Raw genomic sequence first — 16941 nt, forward strand, 5'->3', positions numbered from 1 at the left:
CCATCCAACATCCATCCATCATCCATCCATCCAACATCCATCCATCTATCCATCATCCATTCATCCATCCATCCATCCATCCATCCAACATCCATCCATCTATCCATCATCCAGCCATCTCTCATCCATCCATCCATCAATCCATCCATACATCCATCATCCATCCATCCAACAGCCATCATCCATCCATCCATCCATCATCCAGCCATCTCTCCATCCATCCATCCATTCTTACATCCATCTAAACAAAGGATAAGTATCTGACAGGAGTGAGTTCAAATCCATTTGACCTGAATATAATGATAGACCTGGAAGCCACAGGTGAGTGGTTGGATGAGGATAGTGTTTGGATTAAGGAGCTGGAGTAAACTCCTTTATGTATATAAGGAAAATTCCAGTTCCACTGAGAATTTAACCTGGGACATTGTCTTTTTGTTTGACCACCACAACAATCTTCCAATCCTGTAAACTCTACAGAGACCAGGATTCTTGCAGTTATGAAGAAGCGGACTTCATTTCTGACAATTACAATGATCCAATAAAATAAGTTCTGAAATACTCAAAAAACCTCGACAGTACTATAACATGAGTATTTGGCCAGCCGTTATTCTTCTCTCTGCTCCCCGCTGACACACACTGCCTCCCTGTCCATGTGGCGCTCCACGCGCCGCCTGCTGCTGCCTGTCAGCCGGCGAGCTGGAGGCTGCAGGGCAGCTCAGAGCAGCCGGACGCTTTCAGAGGAGAGGAGGGCGTCTGGGCCGGCCGCAACAAAACAGTCATTTTACGCTCTATCAGAAGACAGGCCTTTGTTTTCTGCTCCTGATTCATTACTGTGTGTGTGTGTGTGTGTGTGTGTGTGTGTGTGTGTGTGTGTGTGTGAGAGAGACTTACGCTCCGTATGCAGGAATGGGTGGAGGAGGAGGTGCAGCGCGGAACGTGTTGTAGACAGTGCGTCCCCTCCCTCTCAAATGAGCTCCTCTGAAGGCCACTGCAGCTCCAGTACTGGGGTACGGAAAGCCTGCGACTAACACACACACACACACACACACACACACACACACACACACACACACACACACACACACACACACACACACACACACACACACACACACACACACACACACAGAAATACAAAGAGACAGGGTAAAATGTTTGATGTGCTGCAGAAAAACCCTCCGAACACCATCCTGTGTATCTGAAAAATATGGTCTAAAAACACAACTAAGGTTTGATAAAGTGGTTCCAGGGATTTGACAGCTTTTACAATCTGACTCTTTCTTTACACAAATTAAAAAAAACTCAAAATTTGAACATAATGATTATTCTTATTTGACACTTTGGTAAAAATATCACCTGTTAGAAATGTCAGCTGTTGTGGAGTCTGGTTCTGCAGAAAGTCTCTGAGTCTGGATCTACAGGTTTCTACAGTTTTTCCTTTCGTCTGTCTCCTCAACTGCTCATGGTGAAAATTATTTTCTTCCATTGAAGTGAGATGACTTTTTTGTATTTAAGACGACAGAAATAAAATTGAAAAAAAAAAAAACTATCCTAGGAAGCGGGAGAGTTTCGTCCACACAACCACAATATTTGAGAGTTGATTTCTTTTTGCTTCAGTCAAATGAGTAGATGAGAAACAACAAGAACAAACATTCTGTGGAGCATGTTTGCGTGTTCCGTGGTTTCTCTTGTCAGGGCTGGAATGTGAATTTGTTGGTATTTAGCTGCTCTCAACCTTTAAATGCAGGTTTCCAGTCATTTGTTAGCATTTCAGATTGATGGTGCCTGAATGTCAGATGGTGTGTGTGTGTGTGTGTGTGTGTGTGTGTGGTTGCCCTGTTGTAGTGCATGTGAAGCTTTAAAGAGGGTGTGTGTGAGCGCGGGGCTCATCCGTCTTCCTCCTGAAGAGGATTTGTGCAGCTTAAAGCGTGCAGTCAGCCGGCGATGGAGATGAAGCACGGTGTCATGCGGCGGAGATTTATGGAGCCTGGATCGGCTTCTGGCTGCTGGGAGGGAAAAAACCCCTGATGAACACTGATTCATTGCTTTTACATCCCTCTTTATATCATGTTCTACCCTGCTGCAAACTAGATTAAACAGAGTAATAATTATTCCAGCAGAAATCTGAATCCCAAGCACTTTTTGGGGAAGTCGAACTTTTTTATTGAAGCATATTTTACAAGGTTGTGGTGATGAACCGTTGGAGGAAACAAGTGGATGTGCTCATATCTGTTAAAACTGCAAAAACACTGTTCAACCTCCATCAGCTCGGCCCGAGTCCTGTGAGAAAATCAGCCACATGCAAAGCTTTCTGGGAGTTTGAAAGGACACCAGCGTCTTCAGTCCAGTCAGTTTATCTGTGTATGATGGGGTTTTTAAAAATAGGCATTAAGTACATTTTGTGAATGAAGATTCGATTTACAGGACGTCCAGAGACTGGACGCAGTTTGGACAGGTGAGAGGGTGAATACATGGAGAGACGGATGAGGCCAGAGACAGAGGAGAACGAGGGGAAGATGGAGAGCTGGGGCACGGTGTGTGGATGTACGGAGCTCACGAGGTTCAGACTCACATGACTGTCCTCACAATGACAGAGTGAGACGCAGTGTGATGTGAAAACATGAACAGCTCAGCCTCCATCACACACCAGAAAAGAAGCTGAGAATCACCACTTCACTTCAGGCTGCTGAGAGTCACACACACACACGCACGCGCACGCACGCACGCACGCACGCACGCACACACACACACACACACACACACACACACACACACACACACACACACACGTGATGTGAGAGTGATTTATTACCTGCATAAAACTCAGGACCGTACACAGCTCCAACCACAGGGTTCAGCTTCCAGCCTGCAGAACACACACACACACACACACACACACACACACACACACACACACACACACACACACACACACACACACACACACTGTGTTGGCAAGAGCTGGTAACAGCACCAACAATGATCACAATGATTACTCTTCTAATATAATTAGAAGCTGAAGGAGAGATTTACAGGAGTTTGATTTGGTCAGATACTGGATATATTATATGGACGGTCTCGCTTTCCAGCTGGGGTCCTCTACCAGAGTCCTGGAGCTGGACGGTTCTGCAGGATCTACCAGAGTCCTGGGAGCTGGAGGGTTCTGCAGGATCCACCAGAGTCCTGGAGCTGGAGGGTTCTGCAGGATCTACCAGAGTCCTGGAGCTGGAGGGTTCTGCAGGATCTACCAGAGTCCTGGGAGCTGGAGGGTTCTGCAGGATCTACCAGAGTCCTGGGAGCTGGAGGGTTCTGCAGGATCTACCAGAGTCCTGGAGCTGGACGGTTCTGCAGGATCTACCAGAGTCCTGGGAGCTGGAGGGTTCTGCAGGATCCACCAGAGTCCTGGAGCTGGAGGGTTCTGCAGGATCTACCAGAGTCCTGGGAGCGAGAGGGTTCTGCAGGATCTACCAGAGTCCTGGGAGCTGGAGGGTTCTGCAGGATCCACCAGAGTCCTGGAGCTGGAGGGTTCTGCAGGATCTACCAGAGTCCTGGAGCTGGAGGGTTCTGCAGGATCTACCAGAGTCCTGGGAGCTGGAGGGTTCTGCAGGATCTACCAGAGTCCTGGGAGCTGGAGGGTTCTGCAGGATCTACCAGAGTCCTGGGAGCTGGAGGGTTCTGCAGGATCCACCAGAGTCCTGGAGCTGGAGGGTTCTGCAGGATCTACCAGAGTCCTGGGAGCTGGAGGGTTCTGCAGGATCTACCAGAGTCCTGGGAGCTGGAGGGTTCTGCAGGATCTACCAGAGTCCTGGGAGCTGGAGGGTTCTGCAGGATCTACCAGAGTCCTGGAGCTGGAGGGTTCTGCAGGATCTACCAGAGTCCTGGGAGCTGGAGGGTTCTGCAGGATCTTAGCTGTTCTAGCTCTGGCCCCACTGCTGCCTTCACAGGCCTTCATCCTCTCCAGCTGCTCTTTCAGCCCTTGGCATTTCTTCAGCATTTCCTGTTTCTTCTTCCTGATGTTCTGTCACTGGGGTTGCTACATCCATGATCCTCCTCTGGCTCCTGGTTCTCTCGGGGTTCCACTGTCTGAGGCATTCACTGAGCAGGTTCTCATTGGGTCATTTTCTGGATGTGTTCTTGGAGGGAGGATGTTTCCTCCTGGATGGTTTGACCTTTGACCCTCCCCAGTCCTCGGCCTCCAGCCTCAGGACCTGGACTTGGGGTGGAACCCTCCTGCATTGTGAGGAGGTTCCTGGTCTTGATGTCAGTAGCTCTCATCTCTTACAGTGTCCAGGATATTATACCAGCTGGGTAATCTGATTACTGTTAGGGCAGACAAGTTAATGTCCTGGATTTGATTCCTGCCACTCAGCTGACTGTTCAGGACCTGTCTCACCCTCTGGAGGGATCTGGCTGTGGCTGACCTCTGACCTCCTGACCTCCGGGCCGCTTCATCCTGTGGTATCCCAGGTATCTGTAGCTTCTTCCACATCTCTGATGTTGCCTTCAGGTCATTCAACCACTTCAGTAGTGACCGTCTTCCCTCTCCTTGGTACCATCCACTCACACTGATCTGGTCCCAGAGACGTCCCCATGTCCCTGCTGGATGTCCTGGTGAGGTGGATCAGGGAGTCCATGTCCCTGCTGGATGTCCTGGTGAGGTGGATCAGGGAGTGCATGTCCCGCTCACTCTTGGTATACAGATTGATGTCGTCCATGTAGAGGAGGTGACTGATGATTGTTCCACAGCAGGGGGGACAGAGCGTCTCCTGGGTATATGCTACATCATGTGATTCTCACCTCTGCCACTGGCCTCCAGTTAGCTTCCAGAGTTGTCTTCATGGCCTCATTGAGTTTCCCAGGAAGGTTCTCAGTTCTCTGTTGATGTTGTACAGTTTCAGGCATTCCAGGATCCATGTGCAGCATCGAGTCAGAGGCTTTCTATAATCAGTCCAGGCAGAGCTCAGGCTGGTGTTTCTGCTTCATGATGAGGACTGTTGGACCTTGGGTCAACCACTGTGGATGGTTCCGTCCTCTTAGCAGCTGGGTCATTTGGGCTGCCAGGTGTTCATGGAGAGCAGTTAGCTTCTTCAGCCAGCAGGTGTGGATCCTGTCCGGACCTGGAGCTGTCCAGTTCTTCATTTCTGCCACTCTTTTCTAGATGTCTGCTGTTGTGATGACTGCTGGTTCTTGTTCTGGGAGGTTGCTGTGCTCTGCCTGCAGGCCTGCCAGCCATTGGGCATTGGTGTTGTGTGACACCTCTTTCTCCCAGATACTCTTCCAGTATTGCTCAGTCTCAGCCTGGGTGGGTCTGCTGTGGTCTTACTGCCCTGCCACTGAGAACAGACCTTAGCTGGATTGTTGGAGAACACCCTGTTTATTCTCCTGGTCTCTGCTTCTCTGGTGTATCTCTTCAGGTGGGTAGCTCAGGCTGTCAGTCTTTGCTTAGCAGTCTCCAGTGCCTCGGCTGTGGACAGTATTTCTTGTATTGCTTGCTGTTGCTTGTTGTTCCTTCTTATAGTTGGACGACTGATGCCGGGCTGATCAGCTGGTTGGTCAGGGTGATGTTCTGGGTAGGGACTCTAGCAGTGCTTCGTTTACATCATCTAAGTTAACCCGGGGAACATTCGAGCCGGTATGACTCTGTCGGTATGTGTGGAACTCATTGTTGAGGTACAGGCATTCAGTTCAAAGGACAAGAGAAGTTCTGTTGTCTTGGTGTTATTAGATCTAACTGCTGCCTTTGATACCGTGGATCGTACCATCCTCATTTCCCAACTTCAGCACACTGTAGGCTTGCAGGGTGCGGTTCTCAACTGGTTTTCCTCTTATCTCTCAAACAGACCATTTGCAGTACATATAAATGAGTTTGCGTCTTCTGTTGCTCCTCTCTCGTCTGGAGTGCCTCAAGGCTCTATTCTTGGTCCCATTCTGTTTTCATTATATATGCTGCCGCTTGGTCAGCTCATCTCCAGTCACAACATCCAATTTCATTTTTATGCGGACGATCTCCAGATTTATCTTCCAGTTATCCATAACGATCGCTCTGCGCTACACCCTCTCAATAACTGTCTCCACACCATCAAACAGTGGTTGTCCCAGAACTTCCTTCATTTGAACGAGGAAAAGACTGAATACATCCTCTTCAGTCCTGTCCCAACCCGCCGTTCCCCAGATTTTGGTTCATCCACTCCACAATTTGCTTCTCCTGTTAGGAATCTGGGTGTGATTTTTGACAATGGACTTCACTGTGAAAAGCAGATCAGTTCTGTTGTGAGGGCGGGCTTTTTCCAACTGAGGCTTCTGAGCAGAGTTAAGCCATTCCTGTCCGGGCAGATTTAGAGGAGGCTGCTCATGCTTTCATCAGCTCAAGGCTTGACTGTTGTAATGCCCTTTACGCTGGACTTAATCACTCACTCCTCCATAAACTTCAGTTGGTTCAGAACGCAGCAGCTCGTCTCATCTCCACCTCCTCAAAACACTCACACATGACTCCGGTCCTTCAGGCTCTCCACTGGCTTCCAGTGTGGTTCCAAGTCCAATACAAGATCCTGTCGTTTGTGTTTCTGGCTATAATTGGGCATGCCAGTGGCCCAAATGTTTCCTTTTTTTCTATCATGTTTAATTTTTTTTTTCGTTTAATTCAGACATTTTAGGAGCAACGAGAAACTTTCAGCATAAAAAAATGTAAATTCTGCTTCATGAGTCCAACATGCATTAGAAGGTGTGATCCATGTCTTTGTGTCCCAGATGTGATGTGCAAAAGAACAAAACAAAAACCTAAGAGTGCAGAAAGAGACGATGGTGTTTCTCTTTGGCGCTGTACTGGCGCCATACCGGGAGCCAGAGGACGCCTGACCAGTGGCTTTTAAAGTGATGTTTGGTCGTCAAAATGGGTTTCAGGCACAAATCAGGACCTGGCAGCCGAATAAATCAAGCTCTGGATTTGAAAACATGTTTTAAGAAGTTTTCCACAGTTTATCCAGAGCTTTTGATTGTTGTCTTTCTCTCGGTAATTTAAAGGAGGAAATGGCGCTGGTGCACCCAGTGGTGCTCATAACTGTAAATGTCTATGACTTCAGGTATTAATGATATTGTAAATCCTGGAATTCACTGAATAACAGACTGCAAAGACTGACTGTTGTCTGAACCGACGTCATATTCTCAGATGATAATCTCACTTCAATTATAAATGCTGTTGTTTTGGTGCCGAATTTCCTTGTTTTGTCAGTAAATCTTCTCAAAAACACTATTTTAATCTCTACAATTTTTTTTTTTTTTTTTTTAACCTGGGCTGTGTCCTACTGAGAGTTTAACACCTGGGCTTCAATGCTTCACCTGGAAATGCAGGAACACTGAGGCCTGATTTCAAGACCTTTTCATAACCTGCATCATGGTTTCTTCTACTGAAATGACCCGGTATGTGTTGTGATGCAGCGGGTTGTTAAGAGGAAGCAGACAGGCTCACTGTTTGTGTACGGGTTCGCCATCTTCTTGTTGGTCATTACTCTGGCCGTGGCGTTGTTGACCTGCCAGCAAACAAACAGGCCGGTGAGGAGGAGAGTCCACAGGACCACTGCACAGACCATTACAATGAGCATACCACGAATGCACTTTAACCTCTTAAGTTTTCTCATGCGATGCAGGTAATCTTCAGCTCAGGTCGGGGGAACATGCCGCGAATCAAAGGTCGAAAACAGAAAGAGTCAGAGAAGGAATGAAAGAGGAATGAGGTCTGGGAGAGTCGCTGCAGCGTGACAGTTTTTGTGGAGATGAGAAGCTAACTGTAGCTGGTGGTGTAATCTGATTACATATTAAATCATGTCCTGCAAGCTGTGAGGGTGTAGTAGAAATGCACAGTTAGGGACGTACTGCTAGAGACAGCAGCAGGGACTGGGACTGGGACCGAGACTGGGACTGGGATTGGGACTGGGACCGAGACTGGGACTGGGACTGGGACTGGGACTGGGAGAGGGACTAGGCCTGGCATGGAGTACAGGATGTCCTCCGTTACTGCAGTGTAATCTATTACAGTCAGTGGCTGTGAGCTACGTCAGCAGCAGGTGGAGGACAGGACGAGCGATGCCCTCGGTTTGGAGATTCGTTAATAACGAGAAAAGGAGGACTGGCTGGAAATGACGTTCTGATAAAATACGAAGAGGAGGAGGAAGATGGCTGGTTCAACACCAGGAACTGGATCTGGATCTGTATCAGCAGAGCCAGAACCAGTCCTGCTGTCCATGTGATCCTCCTCCTCTGAACGCTTCTGAGCTGCTCTGCTTCTGCTGCAGTCTGGAGTTTTGTCGCCGTGTCCCAGCGGGGACAGTCGCTGGATGGACCGAGGGAAGAGACGGCAGGGACCAGGTGAGGCTCATGCAGGCCTCTCAGGTGCAGGTCAGGTGTGTGTGCTCGGCATGCGGGACGGATGTGTGGAAGTGCTCATTTCTGATTGAAAAAGATATTATTTATAGTTTTTCTCTGGTTTTCACACTCCTATTCTCTGATAAGGCAAATAAACAAACTGTCAGAGGGAAACGAGGAGGCTCCACTGATCTGGATCAAAAGGAAAACACCTCTCAGAGTGAAAACTGAAGCTAACAAGAGTAAAACAATAAGAGTCAGCGAGAGGAAGGTAACATGGAAATGGATCAAAACTACAAAAAGATAAACGTTTGAAGGTGCAGATGACAGATTTCTGAGTTCAAAGTAGAAACCACAGTGATCTCATGCATCGAAAAGCACACCACAAAATCCATAAATGACAGGAAAGACCTTGTTCTGGATCAGAAACTCTGCAACTGCCACGCCTGAGGAGGCCTCTCTGTCTCACACACACTTACGGATCAGGATTCAGCATGCAGCGTTCAAGGTGCAGCAGGCAGGTGGGAAGGAGGAGGAGGAGGTGGAGGGAGGAGGAGGGCAAGGGGAAACGTCAGGCATTCAGAGAAAGGAGGGAAAGTGTCTGGGCAGGAGGGCGAGAAGAGAAGAAGAGGGGGACAGGAGGTAAGAAGAGACAGGAAAAGGAAGGCACCTCTATTTTGCGTCCCTCTACGATTGTACCATTTAGTTTCTCCCGTGCACGGTCAGCATCTGCACACGTTTCAAATGTTACAAACCCAAAGCCCTGCAGCGGCCGGGACAGGGGGTCGAGAATCAAGCAATAAAGGGGAGGAAGTCCAGAGATGAGATGATGACACAAACAGGGAAAAGAGGAGATAAGAGAAAGACACAAAGGACAGATGAGAGCGCTGCAGGTCAGGACCGGGTCTACAGCTGGAAGCAGAAGCCAGTTAGACAAACACAGGGACCAGAGCTGCACAGCACGGCAGGCTGAGACAGACGGAGCGCCGCTTCAACCCTGTGCCCGCACCGCGCACGTACGGGTGTGTGTGTGTGTGTGTGTGTGTGTGTGTGTGTGTGTGTGTGAGCAGAGCGTCCTCCACCCTGTTTTCAGCTGTAGCTCTGAACCATCTGCTACACCGCCCTCTGACGGTGGAGAACAGTCCTTCACTGAGTGGACCTCCACCATGAAGCTGGCAGCTCCTCATCCTGCTCTTCCCTGATAAAAGCAGCTCCAACTAGTGGTCTGAAATGTAAACTGCAGCTCCTTGGGTGTGGCTGTGTGTCTGAAGATTGAACATAAAATCAAAGGAAGAACTCAGAACCTAACCGTCTTCCCAACATCTGTTCCGGCTGAAGACCGGCTGAAGCTGTCTGGCTGTCCTCCACCTCTCCAGCCCTGTGAAGAGTGGGTGTAGCTGTGGGCGTGGAGCCATGTGACGGCGCTGTGGCTGGACGCCGTGCGCAGGGCAGCCTGTCCTCAGAGCGCCGTGGCTGCGTTATGCTGTGGAGGCGGTGTGTTTGATAATGCTGGCAGGCGGCGGCCGGCCCTTCGGCTGGGATCTGGAGCCGGCCCTCGCTCGGTAATTGCTTTACCACATAATATGTGCCAGTGACACTTGGCCCGGTGATTTCATATGCCCGTACAAGATTCACTGCCTTCCGCTGCACATAAATAATATATCAGGCAGCACAGAGGCGCGCCGGAGAAGAGAGGCACATGAGCAAACCGAGAGTTTCACTTCTGTGGTGTTTTGGAGCAAAACTCCACCATCATGGACATCATGTTCAGTATTTAATTGGACAAAATCGTCTATTTAAAGGTATTTTCAGGGCTTGTGTCATTGTGGGTCTGTAGAATTTGCATGGTTTCTCGACTGGTGGAAACATTCAGTGATGCTGCAGAGAAGACCTCGTGTCTGCAGCTTGATGGCTGACTTTATCACAGAGAGGCCAGGATTCAGACCAGATCCGTGGAAACACGAGCTGCTTTCAGACACACCAGAAGAGCAACTGGTCAGCCCAACATGAGCAGTTCAGCACGGGGCTGCTCGTCATGGAGCAGACACTGCCATCCTAACATCAACACGGGGACGTTCCACAGCGGAAACGGCTCATTAGAGGAAGAAATCTCTGAGCTCGAAGACCTTTTGTCCTCTTGAGACAAAGCAGATGTCTCCGGCTGCTTTTTAACTCTCACAGATCTCCTGGAGAATCAGTGTTTAGCTGCAGCATCACTGACGTTCTCACACCTACTGTACTGATTCTGGACTGAAAACCAGACGTCAAGCAACCACCGAAAAACACACAGTCTGTTCGTTTTCCTTAGAGCAGATGTGATGCTTCAAACACATATTCAACCCGTTACACATGAGACTCCTCAGATAAAACCTGAGAACGCTGAGAGAGGAGAGGAGACCTGGATCTGCTAACTGGGACGCTAAAGACAAGCCGTGAAGGACAGACGGACTGCATGAAGAAGACACAGAGGACTCCTGAGAGCATGCCGGACACGGCGAGGTCCTCCTACCTTAGAGCCGCGCTCGTTAAAGATGATCTCCACATCGAGAATCTTGCCGAATTGCTGAGGACCAGGCAGATGAAGGGTAGGAGGAGGGAGGAGAGAGAGGGACAGAGAGGGACAGTGAGAGACGGTCCAGCTCTAAAACAAAGTCATGTTAGTAAAAATAATCCAGAGAACAGCTCCAGTCATTACTGAAAGGTCACACTCAGAGTTTTCATTAGCTAACCCCTGCAACACATAATGACATTAACAAAGCCTCCATGTACTGTGTGTGTGTGTGTGTGTGTGTGTGTGTGTGTGTGTGTTTCAGTGACTGTTCTCAGTGGAAGCAGATGGAGAATGGAGATGGATGAGTGAAAATGAAGCTCCTGAAGGTTAATCTGTGCTGAGGAGTGATGGTGTCTCTGAGATGACCACAGCTGCTCCTCTGGACGCTGTCGGATCCGTCTCATGTGTCACTGGTCGCATGCGGCCGACTCAGGAACTGATTCTTTATGTTTGCCTGGCTGAATATTTCCACACAGTGACGACTGCTCTGTCACGTCTTGGTTTTTTAAGCAGACGTCTGTCAGGAACACTCGGTTTTCCCTCCATGAGCTTCTTGAAGGAACAGAATAAAATGGAAAGGCTCGTTGAATGAGGCCACTGGAGCACAGCCCTGGATGGAGAACACGGAGAACAACAGGTTGTCTGGTAGGGATGTGAGTTTGTTTGTGGTGTTTTGCAGCTCCGTCAGGTGGAGCAGCAGTAACCTTGCCTCGGCAGTATGCTAATGCTCGGCCTTGTGCTGCTCATTACTGCGCCTTGAATAAAGGAGCTGATTTCAATAAATAAATAAAGATGGAGCAGACAGTGGAGAAGACAAGGTTACAGCACAGAGCAGGTCCAGGACGCTCAGCTGAACCATTCTGCTCTTTATGTGCTACAAATACCTTTAATTCAATGGAAATACTCAGCGGACATTTTTACAGAGTTAACTTGAAGATATGGAAGCAGAAAAACGAGAAAAACAAAACGTCTGATTTCTCCATCAGAGTTTTCACCACCAAAACCTTCAGTACACATTTAGAAAATACTTATTAAAAACCTCACGTCCAACTTCAACCCACAGTTTCTTCAAAAAGTGTTCCGAGCTGCAGACGACTGAGCTGGAAGGAGAAAAACTAAACCAAGTGAAACACAATGAAAATGTCTAACGACAGATAAATAAATGAATGATTGAATTAACAAGTAAAGTTTTCACTTCTGACTGATAAATGATAAAAATGTAAAACAGAATAAAAGATTTCAAAATGAAAATCCAGGCTAAAAGGTCGCCGGCTGCTGAACTCGCATCTTTAACTCTCATTGTGATCTTTAAACGGTGCTGCTCGCCGCCGTGCGCTCCCAGATCCCCAGGTGGAGTCCAGCAGAGGACAGACTCGTCCAGCAGAGGACAGACTCGTCCAGCAGTGGACAGACTCGTCCAGCAGTGGACAGACTCGTCCAGCAGAGGACAGACTCGTCCAGCAGTGGACAGACTCGTCCAGCAGAGGACAGACTCGTCCAGCAGAGGACAGACTCGTCCAGCAGAGGACAGACTCGTCCAGCAGAGGACAGACTCGTCAGTCCCACATCACCACTCTTTCATTAAAAACGTCTTTCTGCTCTGCCTCCATTCAGAAGTGAAACGGGTTCACCACCACTCTATACAGACAGCAGCAATGGAGCCCTGATTCCACCAGTTGCCATGGCAACGGGGAAGTGAGCCAGAATTTCCCAGTTTGGGATGAATAAAGTAATACTCTACTCTACTCTTCAGCCCACTGGAATCTGACGTGGGCTGCACATGGTGCCTCACAGCAAGAAGGTCCTGGGTTCAAGTCCCTGTGGCCTTCCTGTGTGGAGTTTGCATGTTCTGCCTGTGTGTGTGTGGGTTCCCTCCGGGCTCTGCGGCTTCCTCCCACAGTCCAAAGATATGTCAGGTTAACTGCAGGAAGGGGGGTGCGGCTGGGGCTGAAGCCCCCCCTGGTGGCGGCTGCAAGCTATACCACCTTACATTAGCGTTGACTGTAAGCTTAATTAAAAAAAAATAAATAAATAAAATTAAAGCTGCAAGCAGCATTGGTCGGGACCGAGCCCCCCCGCCGGTCCGCGACTGAGGCTGTCCTCGTGCCTTGCTGACAGAAGTCCAGGTCACCCGGACCCGTGCTACCCCGTAAACATCCATTTTCATCATCCTTCAGGCTCGGTCCCTAAATATAAAAAGAATGTGTGGAATGGATCTCCACAGAGCTGTGGGGATATGTGGAAAATCTATTTTAAAAGAAATTAAATTTAAACTGTTTGTTGAGGAGACTCCTCTCTCACCCAGAAGCAACGACGATGCTTCCTGTGCTGTGGATTAGTGGGGGCGCAGTCGTCTGACAATCAAGAGGTTGTTGGTTCGATTCCTGTCTCCCCCTGTCTGCATGTCGCAACCCCCCAGCTATGGGTAAAATAGCAGCACTGCCTTGTGGTCATCACGGGAGTGACAAAGGCTGAGGGAGACCGCCCCCCTACAGAAAAATGCGGAGTGGCAGTTGGTCCTTGCATTGCAGCGCCTTCCGGCAACTCCTGTGGCCAAGCTGGTACCAACCGTCCGGGCCTGAAGAGCCTGTCCCTTCTGTTGGACACTACAGAGTCTGTCCGCTGGGCATCTCAGTTCCTCCATAACTTCGCTCTGGCTTGGCCATGATCTCTCCCGATCAACGAAGCCAACAACAACTTCCAAAAAATCAAAATCGAATGTTCCCGAGGACGACAAAGGTAAAAACAACAACATTGTGGCAGCTGAAACTGAAGTCACGTCAGCTAGCAGCGTAGCACAACCCGTCTCCTCAGAAGACATGGCCTGACTGTTCTTTAGCATCTTCAGCACCAAGGACAGCGCTTCACATGGCAGTGATTCACTGCTGGAACGAGTTTTTGTTCTCATCTGTTCTGGTCATATGGTGAATAGCTGCCGACCTCCTTATGGAGAAAAATTGTAATAAAATGTGAATTTGTTGAACTTCTTAATGTTTATTTGTGTGTATCGTATGGCTTCCAGCCAGCAGCCTGCGTGGCGATGCGCTGTACAGCAGGGACACAATGCAACGGGTCACTCCTTCATTCATTCAGTTTCCAGCCCCTCGACTGAAAACACCTTCCAGCAGCCTGAAACCAAATGGCCCCTGGGGGGGACGTGAGAGGGAATGGCTGTCTGTCTGCATGTGCTGACCCTGAGACAGAGTGGACAGCTGTCCGGGTGGACCCCGCCTCCGCCTGTCTGTGCCTGGAGAACACACTGAGGAACAGGTCCTCAGCTCAGAGACAAGGCTTTAAAAACAAACAAACAAACAAACAGTAAACGCCGTCTTTGCTCCTCGTCTCCAGAGACCGCTGTTAGATTTGCACAGAGGGACTGAAACAGTCAGAGGACATTTAGTTTGAAGAGCATGTGCTCAGAGGTGATGAGGGAACCGCACAGTGCAGGAGGTGGAAGCGGCCGTGTTCTCCATTAGCAGGGACACTGCGGGACTCTGGACACGGCTCCACTGCTCTGAGACCGGCATATTGCTGGATCATAATTACACCTTCCGTCCTGGAGGCGGGGCCGGTGGGACGGAGCCTTGCGGAGCGGCGGTGAAGGAACCGGAGTGTAGCCGTGAAGCGCCGACATTAAGAAGAACTCAGCTTAGACCCTGGAACCCCGGAAGCCTTCAGAGCCGGTGATTAGGCAGGAGAAGGTGTCATTAAAAGTCCATTAGCACAACGCCAACCCCTGCTGTGTGTGTGTGCGTGTGAGATCCCCAAAGCTCGTGCACATGTGTGCTTAGCACATAATGACTCATTTAGGACCCCTACCTCTGGGATTGTGACAGTAAGGACCCCCTTGTGGCTGGCTCACTAAACGCCCGCTTATTAATTAAAGGCAGCGGAGGCTCGGCGATGACGGCGGCCCTGCATCAACCTTCAGCCCGAGCCGGGAGGAGCCGAGCAGGACCCCCGCTTCCCCACAGGTGGTCCGAGGCAGACTGTCCTCCTGCTGCTCTACGGATGTTAAAAACAACTGTGTGAGTTTCACTCCTGCTTCGAAAATTCTGCTGCGTCTTGAAAATGAGAGGAGTGAATCAGTGAAGTGCTGGTATGAATGCCAATTATCATTCTACCATTAAAACTCTGTTTTCTCAGTAATTTCTTTCCAAATGTGTTTTTCTAATTATGAATTAAAGTGGAATAAGCTCGGTAATGAAGCCGGCTTCATGGTCTTCCGAGGCTGTTTGTTCACCTGATGGCTTTGTGCTGCAGTGTGTTGTACACGGCAATCACTCCTCACTCCTCGGGCCTGAGCCGAGCCTCTCGGAGTGTGTGAGGGGGGAGCTGTTTGTTATGGGGACATTCTTCCAGACAGGTCTCCGGTTTATGGCTGCATCACCTCTGATTGAACTTCTTTCAAGCCTTTGTTTAATGCTCTTGTATTGCTTTCCTATTACAGCTTTGGCTGAAATGACGCAGAATTCCATTTGCTGTAATGCTCCGGCTATTGCTTGGCTTTGCATTGCGGTGGTAGACTATCAAAACCGCGACTGCAGATTGAACCAGTTGCTCACAAGTCCCCTTTTAAATGAAGAGAGGAGAGAGAGACTGGAGCTGGTGGTGAACCGCTCATACCCATCAGCCCTCAGGGCCGAACCACACGGGTCCAGAGCCAGTCGGCAGCAGTGGTTCACCTGCATCCGCATCCAGCAGAGAGTTAAAACCAGCAAACTGCTACAAATTTTCTGCATTATCTTTTCCTTCTAACACTTTCAATAATCAGCTTTCACTCAGTTTGTTTTCACAGAGTGATCCTCCCCACTCTGGGCCTCAGAGTGAAATTCCCCTGAATGTAGTCAGCTGCTCCTCCACAGCATGGGTTAAATCTCAATGAAGCATTGTGTGAATTCATTCCTCCTTCCTCTCGGTTTTCCACCCTGGGCGCTGTCGGCCGGGGGAGCGGCTGCAGCAGTAACTGAGGCTGCTGTTCTTCTGGGGAAGGTGGATGCTGCCGTGTGAAGCCGAGCCCAACAGAAATATGCAAAAAGAAGCTTTCCATAAATCTTTGGTGCTGGTCGATTAAGTCTTGAATCAGGACAAACTGAATATATTTAAAGGGACACACACACACACACACACACACACACACACACACACACAAAGAAAGACAAACACCTTTCTGAAATAATCTCAACATAACCTGCAAATTAACACAGGTTAAAATCAACTCATTCTCACCTTTATGGGGCGGTTTACACAAAGTTTTGAAAAAGACACATTTACATGGAGACAATAAAAACCATGTAATTTTCATGCGGGTCCACTAGTTGGTGCTGTTGTTTGTTTTAGTAATGAAACCAGAGGATAATGCACTCTAAACCTGAACAATGGAGAACACAGACACTCATATGGACAGAACACCAGGTGGGATTGTTATTACGGTGACTGTCAACTCTAGAACTACCAAGTCCAGGAGAATCTGGACTGGGACCAGGACCAGGACCAGGAGCAGGACCAGGAGAATAGGGACTATGACTAGGACCAGGAACAGAGTTTCCTCTGTCTACACGGAGACTGAGTTGGAGCATATTTAAAAAGTTGTGTTTTCAGAGCCTCTGAACTCAGTTATCTTGTAAACTGACAACACAAAGAAAGTGTTGTTTTCACATGGAAACATTGTTGAGTAAATGAGGCCTAAACTTCTCCATCAGGGACTCAGTGCAGGTTTCACATTTCAGCACCACGGACAGCGACGTGTCTGACCACAATATAGAAAAATATTCTAATCACCAAGATCGGTGCTGTTCTTGTAGTATTTGGGATATGAAATGTATTTTTCAATAACACACTGTATTGTAGAACAGGAGTACTCCTTTATGTAATAGTTTCAAAAGAAACAAAAAGTATGTGCTGAACTATTGTAAGTTTAACTTCAATTTGCAAAATCTTCCGTAGTACATGGGTGGATGAAGGGACAGATGGATGGGTGACGGGTGGATTACTGGGTGACTGGGTGAATTTTGGGATTAACTGGTGGATTA

At 48.8% G+C, this 16941-nt stretch overlaps 1 protein-coding gene across 1 annotated transcript in view; it reads right to left on the reverse strand.

Annotated features, from left to right (window-relative positions):
* The window catches only part of rbfox3a (RNA binding fox-1 homolog 3a), a 62108-nt gene that overhangs the window by 16564 nt on the left and 28603 nt on the right, over window positions 1-16941 (reverse strand). The window contains exons 5-9 of the mRNA XM_030097602.1: window positions 10868-10921; window positions 9029-9121; window positions 7466-7526; window positions 2813-2866; window positions 892-1024 (exon numbers count right to left, since the gene is read on the reverse strand). Of these exons, the coding sequence (XP_029953462.1) occupies window positions 892-1024; window positions 2813-2866; window positions 7466-7526; window positions 9029-9121; window positions 10868-10921 (395 nt within the window). The remainder of the gene's footprint in view (window positions 1-891; window positions 1025-2812; window positions 2867-7465; window positions 7527-9028; window positions 9122-10867; window positions 10922-16941) is intronic.

This window comes from Salarias fasciatus, chromosome 8 (genome assembly GCF_902148845.1).
Source record: "Salarias fasciatus chromosome 8, fSalaFa1.1, whole genome shotgun sequence".
NCBI lineage: Eukaryota > Metazoa > Chordata > Actinopteri > Blenniiformes > Blenniidae > Salarias > Salarias fasciatus.